General features: G+C 48.2%; 1 protein-coding gene across 12 annotated transcripts in view; it reads right to left on the reverse strand.

Annotated features, from left to right (window-relative positions):
* The window catches only part of GBF1 (golgi brefeldin A resistant guanine nucleotide exchange factor 1), a 170715-nt gene that overhangs the window by 10583 nt on the left and 147732 nt on the right, over positions 1 to 12400 (reverse strand). For all 12 annotated transcript variants that reach the window (XM_050959900.1, XM_050959901.1, XM_050959902.1 and 9 more), the window contains 10 exons: positions 11848 to 11930; positions 10668 to 10904; positions 9724 to 9817; positions 4696 to 4872; positions 4113 to 4177; positions 3886 to 4009; positions 3177 to 3248; positions 2350 to 2444; positions 1526 to 1679; positions 244 to 466 (listed from right to left, as the gene is read on the reverse strand). In XM_050959900.1, the coding sequence (XP_050815857.1) occupies positions 244 to 466; positions 1526 to 1679; positions 2350 to 2444; positions 3177 to 3248; positions 3886 to 4009; positions 4113 to 4177; positions 4696 to 4872; positions 9724 to 9817; positions 10668 to 10904; positions 11848 to 11930 (1324 nt within the window). The remainder of the gene's footprint in view (positions 1 to 243; positions 467 to 1525; positions 1680 to 2349; positions 2445 to 3176; positions 3249 to 3885; positions 4010 to 4112; positions 4178 to 4695; positions 4873 to 9723; positions 9818 to 10667; positions 10905 to 11847; positions 11931 to 12400) is intronic.

Below are 12400 nucleotides of genomic sequence, written 5' to 3' on the forward strand. Positions count from 1 at the left end.
AGCTTCCCTTCCATTGTTCCCTCTAGTGCGCGGGCTACTGCTCCAGGAGGAGATGGCAGAGCAAAGAAAGGGACAAATCATGAGTAGGAGTGAACAGCAGGTGCTAGCTTTTAATCTTGCTAATGTAGTTTAATATCAGCTTTGTTTTCCTGCAGTCCCCTTTGCTAATTGAAAAGCCCGGGGAAGCAGCTGCTTATCTGGCAAGCAGGCATCAGATTTCCTAGCAGCAGCCCTCTGTCTTACCTGTGTCATTATCTGCCCTTGCTGTAACCTGCAGGGCTGGGGGCGGTTTCACCCCTGACCCGATACACTCCAGGAGGGTGAAGAGTGTGTACCAGTCATCCCCAGAGTGGATGTTGGCAGCATTGGTCTTCAGGAGCTCGTGGAGGCCATAGGCAACCTGGTGGCTAACTCTGGACAGCACGCTGGGCTTCATCATTAGCAGGATACGGAGTGAGAGGAGAACCTGGCCAAGGAAGGTGGCAATGAGTGCTCATGGCCAGCGCTACATCCAGTCCCATTTCTTACCAGTCCTCTTCTCCAGTTACTTAGGGCTAAAGGCTGCAGCTTCTCAGCAGAGTTGCATGCACTGCAAAGGACTGTGAGATTAACCCAGCCCCCTTGCTCACTGGTGTGCAGTAGTCACATACAGTGTGCTTAGGCCAGGCCCCTTAGCCCCTTGTGGTTGGCAGCAGACAATTTCTGTGAGCTGGAATCTGCTGTAGTAGGATGTCAGCAAAGCAGCACAAGCAGGGACAAGGCCATTCAATGTGGTGTGTAAAGAGTATAAAGCTCCCCATCACCCAGGCAGTGTGTTAGTACAGAGAGGCTACAAGCCCAGGGGATTGTAAGGGTGTCCCTTTAGGCACATAAGCTTCACACACAAACTTGGGTGAAAGCATTTTAATCACCACTGTTCCACACAACACCTTCAACCCCTAGAAATGAAAGGGTGGAGAAAACCACCGGTCTGCAGTTCAGTCTGTTCACTTGTCAGATGTGTTCTCAGATGCAAATGCCCCACAGGGTATGAATCTGTCAAGACCTGACACTACTTTTAACTGACTAGGCTTTAAGCGGATGTGGTCCCTTTGGCTATTGAGATTCCCCTCTCCCAAACCAGGTCCACTTACCCTCCTTCTCCATGACAAGGGGCACGTTCAGATGCCTTTGGAGATGGGTCTCTCTCTTGCTAAGGGCCCTCATAAGGGAATTCTTCTCCCTCATCTTCATTGCTCTGAACCTATCAGATCAGACTCCATGGCTTTTGCCTTTTAGCTGTAACTCTCCCCTCCTTAGCAATTCAAACAGCTTCCAAACTGCCCTTAAGTCTGCAGCAGGGCACCAAATCCCAAGACAAGTGAACAGGTGGGAAGTGGTGCTGCCACAAATACAGGGAGGAGGCCAGTGCTCAGAGCACACAAGTGATGCCATGCCAGGATGACTAACAGCAGCAACAGATTCCTCATGGGCTGGGGAGTGTAGACACAAAACCCAGTGCACCGACCTCCACCACCCCCTTTACCTGGGCACTGATCTCCTCCCGGCGCAGGAGCCGAATGGCCAGCCTGAGCAGTCCTACCACCGCTCTTTCCACCAGGAAGCAGAACTCCAGAGCATGGACACACAGGTGATAGAGGTGGTCTCGTACTGCCTGCCAGACACATCCCACACGATCCCTAGCCAACACAGCAACAGGAGAAAGGGCAGGGTGAAGGGAGATGAACAGCAGGGCTGAGAGGCTGCTCTCAGAGACCTCGCAGCCCTAGTATCTCACTGCTTCAACTGGATGCTGCAGAAGAGTTACCAACAGCAGATCTATGGGAGCTCATTGCTTCATGATTCACAAGCCAACAGCTGAGGGAGGGCACCCTAAACTCAGCTTCCTTGGAACCTCCTGGCCCCTTTGCTCATTTTGCAAACCCCTTCCCCACCTCAGGTGTGCCAAGCGCATGGGGGCTCCACCAGCCTGCCCTCCCATATTTAGCAGGAGATCTTTGCAACAGGCCACTCACCTCACCATCAAGGCGATGTGGGGGAAGGGTAATTCTTGATCATAAGACTTGGCACTGCGGCTACATTATCCCCCCACTGCTACTCTAGGAGTCAGGTCTCCTCCACCTCCCCATACCTAGCTGGGGCAGATACCATTTTAGTCTCCATGTCCTCTAAGTCTCCCTGTAGTAAGCAGAGATTCACAGGGGATGGCCCCTTTGTTTACAGGTACAGCTGGCAAACCAAGCCCACAAGGAACTGAGCCCCTGGACCTACACATCAGCTGGTCACTGCTGGAGCAGTTCTAGAGACTGCATTTGAAAGAAGGCATTGGCATACAGCTCAAAGAATCACCTATTCTCCAGCACAATCCTCAGCAGCATCTCCAAGCAGAAGGCAGCGTCCTCCTCATCATATGTCTCCTCATCAGGAGTCACAGAGTTCAAAGCCTGAAAGAGCCAAAGATCATCAGTACACATCCTCACCTCTACATGCAGTAAAAACTCTCCCAGAGGGACCAGCTTGTGCATTCCCCCAGTCACACAGCACTTCGCAGCTTCTGCAACTGGATCAGCCACTTGGCAGAGCAGAGCTGCCAGATTCTTTTTCTGATGCGCTAACTAATGTTCAACTATACCTCTACCTCGATATAACACTGTCCTTGGGAGCCAAAAAAATCTTATCACGTTATAGGTGGAATTGCGTTATATCGAACTTGCTTTGATCCTCTGGAGTGTGCAGCCCCGCCCTCCCAGAGCACTGCTTTACCATGTTATATTGTGTCGCATTATATTGAGGTAGAGGTGTACCAGGCATTCAGGCATGCAGCTTGCCAAAGGAGGCCAAGAGGGAAGGCCCCAGGGCTCCTAGGCACAGCTATGCAAGCTCTCTAGCCTCTGCTGAGTCCCACAGTGATCCTTTAAGAAGCTATACAACAAATTAACCCCTGGCTCTGCTCTTAAGGAAGTCCCTGGACCTAATTTCCCATCCCAGAGACAGTGAGAAACCTTGAGCCAAAAGCTGAACTGAGGGCTGTTCTTAAAGTACTCCTAGATAAGTCTTCTGTAGAAGGACCTGCCAGGGAAATATTCCACTGGAGTATGTGATACATGGCTGTAATTACAGCGTATCCTCCTGACCACTACCCTCCAGCTCTACAATCTGCCTGCGATGCCTCTCACCTTCATGAGCTCCTGGAGGGACTCCAGCTGGAGGAATTTGCTTTCAGTGATCAGCTTCTCAGGGTCACATTGCTGCAAAGAAGAGAAGGGAAAGGGAAAGGGAAAGGGAGAGTGCTGTGAGCAGGGACACAACCTGAAGAAACACAGCTCATGCAGGTCTGCACACACAGAATAGATTGGAAAGGCACATTTCTAATAACTGAGTCCAACCAATAAGCATCACTAGAAGCCATTCCTCCTAAAGAACCTGGCCTCCACTGGGCAGATTTTAGGGGAGAGAACAAGTCACCTTCTGACTGTCACATCAAGGAAAATCTATATTTGTTACAAATCTATTCTCAGCTTGTGTTTAGTTATGGGACTCTAAATTAGAGGGCATATCTCAGCTCCCTATGGGAAAGCACCTGCATTTTTATGGACTTATGGAACATGGCTCCCCATGGGCGAGTGTTGTTAGACCTGTACGGAGTACACTACAGCTCCCTACAGCTGTGAATATGCAGGTATTCTTCAGGGTCTGTTAGGTCCTTGAAGTTTTCAAGTCCTCTGGGATCCTGGCTCCATCTAAATGGTCAACACTCCTCCACAGGAAGCGGGTACTTAGAGTTACAGCCCCACTTCCCATTATCTGTAGAGATCTGTCCTCTCATACACACTGTGCTCAATGCATTGCACTCTGTGCCAGATTCTTTTCAGTCCTGTGCATTACCTTTATGCACTCCAGAGCCATTCGCTTTGCCTCCTGGTTCTCTGTAGATGGCCCCCTCATGCCAGATTGTTCTGTACCACTGAGTGTGAGCCAGCTAACAAAGCTCAGCACTGTGGATTCACCGCTGCAAACAGAACACATACACATCAGCCACACAACAAGAAACCATGCATGTTCCCTAGCAACCACGAGGGACTCGCTGGGCTACATCTCCCTGTGCCACTCACCGGTTAGATGGGGTCTCCTCCCGCTGCAGAGAGATCTTGCCATTGGGATCCACAAAGTCTTCAACCTGGAAGTCAGACCAGAGTGCATGTCCCAGTGTTCACCTCTTTCAGCTCTATCTTCTTCACATCCCCTAATCAATTTTCCACTCTACCTTCCCATTCCTGAAAGTCTACATTATCTGATCTATACACAGCAAACACCCCGGCCCCCACGTACAGACACTGTAACCAAACCTGCAACCCCACAGGCAATACCACAGAATCGAGCCTTCTACAGTGCATTGTTGCAGTCCTCACACCACTGTATTTCCCCGTACAGACATGTCTTGTCATTTATTTTAGCAGATGTCACAGTTGGAATTCATCAAATTCAGTTAAAACAAACAAACACAAACACAATTTGAGAAGCAGGAACCCACAGGTCACTACTGTGCTAACCCTTCAAGGGCTGTCTTGCTCTATACATGCACTGCTAAAGCCATGCCTTTCCAAGTGGGCTCTCTTCCTCTTTGAACTGGGGCTCTGCAAAGCTGGGCTCCTCACTTGCCCTGTCTTGAATTAGCCAGGAGCTGGTTGTCATTACCTCCACCATGGCCTTGGGCAGCAGCTCTGCTCGGAAAAGCTGCAGCATGGCTTCCATGATGTTTTTCCAGCCCTCCCGCAGAATGTCGCCATGGCGATGTGCCAAGTGAAACACAGTCTTTGCTGCGATGTGGGCCTTGGGATTACTTCCAAAAACACTGGGCAGATTCTCGATAGACTGCAAGAGAGAAGATTGGGTGGCCGTCTGTTAGCAAGACACATTTCCCTTTCAACACAACCCAGGACAGAGTGCATCGTGGACCCTGCTATGGGACAGACGATATTTCTAAGAAAGGCTATGGGAAAGGCTGGGATCAGCTGGCTTCTCTGACCCTTGCTGAAACACCGAGGGAAGACAGATGCGCCTTTGTAGCACTTCAGTGACAACACTACTATGCTGATAGGAGGGGTTTTCATGTTGGCATAGGTACTCCACCTACCTGAGAGGCAATAGCTAGGTCAACGGGAGAATTCTCCTGCCCATACAGTGCTGTCTACACCAGGGGTTAGATTGGTTTAACGATGTGTGGATTTTTCACATCCCTGAGCAACCAAGTTATACTAACCAAATTTCCTAGGGAAGACCTGACTTAAGACTTTGCACTACAGTAACTCATTCCAGGATCACAACGCTCTTTACTAATACTTCATTCAACATCACAACTCCCCTGAGAGGCAGAAATTATTAACTTCTCTGTACCTCAGTTTTCCTCGCTGCCCTGGTCTACATCAGGAAATTAGGTTGGTATAATTACATCATTAGGGGAGTGAAAAATCCACCTCCCCGAATGACAGTTAAACCAATCTAACCCACAGTGTAGACAGCACTAGGTCGGTGGGAGAATTCTCCTGTAGACCCAGCTGCTTCTCAGGGAGGTGGCGTACCTATGCTGATGGGAGAACCTTTCCCAGTAGCATAGGTAGTACCTGCACTGATGCTCTACAGAGGCACTGCTGCAGCATTTTAAGTCTAGACAAACCCTAAGTAACATGAGTATATAAGTGACCTGCTTAAGGGCACAGTTATTCCTACTCAGTCAATGGCAGGGCTGGGAACAGAACCATGAGTCCTGATCTGAAGTCCCCTGTGCTAATTACTAGATCACAGTCCCTTCATAAAGGCAACCTGTCCAATAGACCCACAACACAAAGTGTGTTATGCCATTCCATCAAATTGACCACATGCTGTAAAACTGAGTCGCTCAGTAAAGCAATAGAGCAACCATATGAATAAGGATCAGAACTACTATGTCCAATGTTTTCGGGGAGCCCACCAACCTCTCAAGAGGAGGAACACTATGCCAAGAAATAGTCCGTGTAAGTAAGGAACAGAAAAGCCAATAACTCTGCTCTACTCCTAATTGAAAAGGGGTGAAAAAGATTGGACCAGTCAGAAATGTGGCTCTTCAGATCTCATACTTGAAGCCCAGAAAACATGTGTCCCATCCTGTTATTCCATTGCCCCTGACAGAGGTCCAACTGCAAAACTACTTGCTTTGGCAGGGACTGCTGTCAGTGCTAGTGACAAGAGCTGTATTGCATGAGTGGGCTCTATGTGGCAAGCTTGGCAGGAAAGTTTCAGCTGCCTTTGTTCCATTTCCAGTGCCAGCCCCCATGTTATTATGACAGAACCACAGGAACAAACATCAGTGAGCTCTCACATCAAAATATGAAATTCAATATCCCTTGGCTTCTTCTGTGCACTGACCAGCCACATCTAACTCATCCCAACAGACAGCAACTCCAGAACACCCAGTGGGTGAGTGTCTAACTGCAGAGAAAGGCAAAAAGAATGAGACTACTGAATCCACTGGAGAGCAAGATGACCTTGCTTACAACCAGTTGATTCCTTGCAGAGACCTCTTCCATCTCTTCTCTCACAACTGATCTCCAATATGGCGACATCTTGCAGTTGTAGTGCCTCAGAAAAGATATCTGATCAATAAAATGTTTGCCTAGGGAAGTGGCTAACAGCTAACCTAAACTAAGGTCTCTCCTTACTTTTTCACTGTTGCTCTTAGTCATCTTCTCAACCCCTTGAAACACTGCCTTCCCTTCCACTATATTACCTCTCAAATATCTGTGGTACCCAGGCTGTATGGAAATTTAGGGCTGCAGAATGTAATTGGTATAACTGGAATAGAGCTAAGGATAAGACCCTATTTCTTGTGGAAGAGCTAGTGGCATTTTTCAGGACTAGAAGTCCTTGATTTTACATCTCCCACCAAAAGATACACTTGTTAAACTGCAACAGAACTTAGGCTGCAGTGCGCCAAATTCCACTCTCACATTTGAATGGGATGCAGCAAGCAATTGTTGAAGCCTTGCAGGGCTTACTCTAGTAATTTGGTACAGTGCGCTAAAAGGTTGGGATCAGCAGATTTACACACAGTTAAACAGTTTTTTGATGGCATACACTCTCCTGCTTCCATTATCTACTGGCACTCTCCAAGCACTCCAGATCAGGACTATCAAGTGTTTCATCCTTATGATCCTGATCTGTAGAAAAGGATGGAATCTAGAACACCCACCAATCTGTTTTATTTGCCTCTCTTTATAACCAAACTGGTAGGGTTTCATTGTTGCCATTGCCATTGCAAGTGCCCCCAAACACACAACGCAACGCTTGCACTCTTCTTCTCCTTCCCTCTGTGTTTCTTGGGGGGGGGGGGGGGGGAGGGGGAGGGGAAGAAAATCCTCCAGCAACCCAGACTCATTTATCTGACCACGCTTCTGTAATGTCAGCCGAGAGAGAGAGAGAATGTGTACACACATGTACTCTAGGAACTTCTTCAAATTCCTGCTCTATTATTTCCTAATAATATGTCTAAACTGCACATGCTTTACAGCAGGATGGAGTATATACACAACTCTAGCACGGCTATAAACACCAATGCAGACAGTGAGACTCTGCTTAGGCGAGTATAGACACACCAGAACCTTATGATAGGTACCTCACATGGCACTCTACAAGCCCAAGCAATGTCTTGTCTGTCTACATTGCTATTTTTAGCAGTGTAGTGTCCCGCTGTCTTCCTGCTGCCTGAGCTTTTCTCCACCTCAGGTAAAGACTCCAGCAGAGAGGAAAGGTTCTGCCAGAGGGAAGGCAGCAGGCAAAGGCTCTGGCAACTCTCCGCTGCTGGAGCCTTTCACTGCCACAGTTCTACACTGCCAGAGCCCTTCACTGATGCATGTAGATACATGCTGCAGTGTGGATGCAGCCTGTTTTTCACTGACATGTAGCCACACATACCCTATATGCTGTTGCCAGTGCTACGCTGGGTACGTCTACACTCAGTAGAAACTTCCATGATTCAAGCCACCTGGCTAGTCTTCAGTCACAGAGGTTTGTTTTAGTTGCTTAAGTGTAAAGCATCCAGTCCAAACAGTTCCTTTTCTCTAGAAGACGATCACCAACAATCCAAAATCCTCTTCACTGGATTCATTCCCAGGATCATCATCCTGCTCTCACCCAACAAGATTTCAGAGATCACTCGTCTTGTTCTCTTTACTTCCCTGTGACAGTGCCTGATATCGTAAGTGATCTGGTATGTTTTTTCATCTGTGCACACAGTGTTCTTCTCAATGTGTTCAACTTGTAGGTTCATGAATCTTTCTTCAGCATCTTTGATCCTGGCATCGAAGTATCATGCTGCTTCTGCTTAACATACTGCGTGGTCCACCACTATCTATCAAATACACAGGGCCGGTGCAACCATTTAGGTGACCTAGGCGGTCGCCTAGGGCACTGGCATTTGGGGGGCGCTGTTTTCTTTGGGAGCGAATGCGGCAGCTGGATCTTTGGCCGCCCCAGTCGCCGCCGGCATTTAGGCGGACAGAGCTGGGCAGGGGGGTGCGGGGAGGGCCACCTGCAGCAAATAAGGGGCGGGGGGGGGCACTCAAGGGAACTCCCTGCGCAGCCTCCTCCCCGAGCATGCCATGGCCACTTCACTTCTCCCTCCTCCCAGGCTTGCGGCACCAATCAGCTTAGGTGCCGCAAGCCTGGGAGGCGGGAGAAGTGAAGTGGCCACAGCGTGCTCGGGGTGCTCATGTGCAGAGCAGGGGTGAGCTGGGGCGGGGGGTGCCTCAGGGCGGAGAGCTGCCGTAAGGGGGGTGCCTCAAGGCGGGGGGAGGGGGGGAGCTGCCGCAGGAGGGGGGGCCTCAGGGCAGAGGCATGGAGGAGGGCGCAAGGTGGAAGTTTCGCCTAGGATGCAAAACATCCTTGCACCGGCCCTGCAAATACAGGATACCTTGGAAAACTTGGCCCAAGACTTACCAACCTAGGCAAGCAGAGGAAACTTCAGCCAAAAATTTATACAGGGCACCAAGCCCTGAATGTGACTATCTTCAGAGACCACCTCAGATTCACTGGCTTTAGCACTTGGGTTGGGCTGACTCACCTGATCTTCTCATCAGGTTCTGTATATCAAGGGTCAGAATTTAGAGCATTTATTTTACTAACCCCTTAATACTGGGTAAATGCAGAGCCCCTGCCACAGCACTTTACACTTAAGCAACTAAACTAAGGCATGTTTGAAAACATTTAGGTCAGAAAATGGCCACTCTCAGCATCAAATTACACTCAAAAGTTAAATTACAGGATGAACAGTTGCAATGCCTGCTCTGGTTTGGGATGTGTAAGGTCATGGCCTTGGTCACAGCAAGATGGACAAAAGTTTATTGAGTCCAAACAAGAGGGACAGGGACTGCCACAGGTGATACCTTCCCATCCCTTACGAAGCCGCTGCTGAAAATGCCACATAAGCAACACCTAGAAGGAAACGGTGGGGATATCAGGATATGCTGCTATGTGAAAACCCTACTTTATTACAGACAAATCACATTTCTCCATTCACTTGCACTGAAGAGTTCACTCCAGAAATCCCTGCCCTGGGGCTGAAGAACGGGACAGACATATCTGCAGGGTGTGTCATCACTTGTAAAAGTTTAACTCTCCAGAGCAGAAACTTTGAGACAGAAGATAATATATGACAAGTATTTGCTTCCAGACCCCTCCCAACAAACTCACCTCACTGCTGAGGGCAGTAAACTTGCAGAGAGAAATTATGAGATTGTCAAACACATCACTCAGGCCATAGTGTGCAGAAATCATTGCACATTTCCTGAAAGACAAACCACAAGCAATGTAATTACAACAGCACAGGACATTCCCAGTCCAGAACCCCCAGGTCAGGCTCCCTCTCCACTGACAATGCAGGACCACTCTCCTGCATCTCGCACCACCTCACAATGCATGCCAATGTTAGCAACCCACCTCTGTTCTGTGCTGCCTCTCTGCAGCACAAACTACTGGCAGGTGCGTAGAGATTCTGAAACCCTGATATTTCCTTGTGCTGGTACAGAAAACAAACTGCAGCTTCAGAGACCTATGCAGACAGGACCAAGGTCCCCAGTTCAACCCTTAACATAAAAGTACAAGTGGTAAATTTGTTCATGGTGTTGAGGTTCAAAGTTCAAAAAGGCCCCAGCTACAATAGTGTAATAATTGAGCTTGTAAAATGTGCTTACACCTAATTTGAACTCAGCTGTGACCAAAGACCCCCCAATACAGACTGCTCTGTCTAGGGCGGGATTTTTGCCAGACCATAGAGTTTTGAGATCTAGGTTGGCCAAAAAACATGCTAGTTCCTACCCTGGCCACAACTAAGTTTAAATGGTGCGCCGTTACTTTAAAAATAATGTATTACAACAATGTAGACCACACAAAGATTGAGTGGTACCAATCAGAAGTCTTTAAGGATTGAATCCACACGAGCCCAGGGAAGAGCACTAGCCAGTACTGTGGGGCTGCAGCCTGGGAGCAAAAGCTTCTACGCTGCTAGGGAAAGCCAACAGCTGATCTTCTCTATGTGCCCTCCAGCTGGCAGACAGGAGACACTGCTCAAAATGGGGATGATTTACACTCGCAGACTGGAAGCCTACTAGATCTCTACGGAGGAAGAGTAGGGCTACCTGAAGCCAGAGATAGCCTTCTGGATGATTGTTTCATCTAAGCTCTTGTCAAAAACATAAGATAGGGCTGCAATGGTGGGGCCCCAAGTCATGGTGAAGAGATCATGATCGTAACTTCCTGGAGGCATGTGCAGGAAGATGCCTTCATCAGTGGCACCACGATGCAGCAGTACATTCCATATGTAGTTTTCCTTCACCAGGCCCGTCTGCTCTTCTGGCATCACTATTTCGTCATTTCTAACAGGGATGGAAGGAAAGGTTAAGGTTTGGCTCAGAATGAAAAAAATCTAACATTACCCCAGCAAGCAATAGACACTGATCAAAACTACAACTTATTTGCTGAAATCTGGAGATGCCTCTTGAGAAACTTCTAGGTACTTAGCATAGGTGGCTACATGACCCTCCTTCTGGAGGAGACTTGAAAGGCAGTCCCAGACTAAGAAGTCTGCCTCACTTTCAGACCTAGTTGTTGCACGCAATCATGGATTGAAACCAGCTGAGAGTCAGAGTCACATCCTGCCTCCTCAAAGCTGTAATCCCCTTAGCTTCGAAGTGGCTGGGCCTGGATTTACTGAATAGGATAATTTCTGAGCTGTTATTAAAGCCTCCTCATCCACAGCCAACTCTGCGCACGAAAGGACCACAGCAGTCAGGAATTCCCCCAAGCAGTGGTCTGTGTGCCAGGAGCCCCAGGCAGAGACCAGGAACAGACAGTTTCATGAGATAGAAAGGGACAATACACAAGACCAAGACCTGGCCACACCATCTCAGGGCACCAATGCAGCATCAGAGAGGGACACTGCCTCTGGCACTACAAGTTCTAATACAGTTGGAAGCCTGACCTAGAGGAGTGGTTTCTTAGCTACAGTATTTCACATGTTCCGCTCTCACCCTGCCGTTCCTTCACATGTTGATAGAAGCCATATTCTTTTTTTAAAAAATCTTTATTTTAAGCCTTGCGGATTAAAATACCATGGCAGGGATCCAACTATATAAATCCAATTCAGTAACCGTGACAAATCTATTATCACAGCCCCAGATTGAGATGGAAGATGGTCCAAGACAGACTGGTACATGATCAGCAGAGTTCTCTAATTGTGCTCCAGAGATCTCACAGACCAAAACAGAGCCACTATGCTCGGTGAGTACATGGAAATGCGAGAGAGGCCCAAGTACTTACTTGATGGCATGGTACATGTCCTCCAGTATGTCCTGTTCGAAGTCTTTGCCTCCATTCACCCCCTTCAAGTTCTTCCGGAATTCCTGGGAACATTACAGTTGGCACCAAGATGATTCTCTTAAGAATATTTCAAAAACGCTAACTTAAGTGGCACTCAGCAACTCAGAGGCCCATATGCAGCTTGCAGACTCCATGGGTCTGATTAATTGTCTGCTTGCCTGTCCTGGGACTCAAGATACACTGACCAATACACTATAATTCAGGGAGCATTGAATAATCCTTTTAGTGGCATGGGAGCTTTCAGTAGCCTCCATCCCAGCTGCTGACAGGCAACGTTACATGGGGATGGTCCATTAATGTTACATGTGATTAGCTTCAACTGTGCATCAGGATGAGAAATACACCACCTCTATAAGAACACTGTGCCATCACTTTGAGTACTCTGCACTTCCCCAGTTGCTTATTCACTTAACATCACTTCTCTAATCAACTAGTCTTTTTTCTATTGCTTCTTTTCACTCTTACTAGGTCTTATGATACAGCAGGTCACAAA

Source organism: Gopherus flavomarginatus, chromosome 6 (genome assembly GCF_025201925.1).
Source record: "Gopherus flavomarginatus isolate rGopFla2 chromosome 6, rGopFla2.mat.asm, whole genome shotgun sequence".
NCBI lineage: Eukaryota > Metazoa > Chordata > Testudines > Testudinidae > Gopherus > Gopherus flavomarginatus.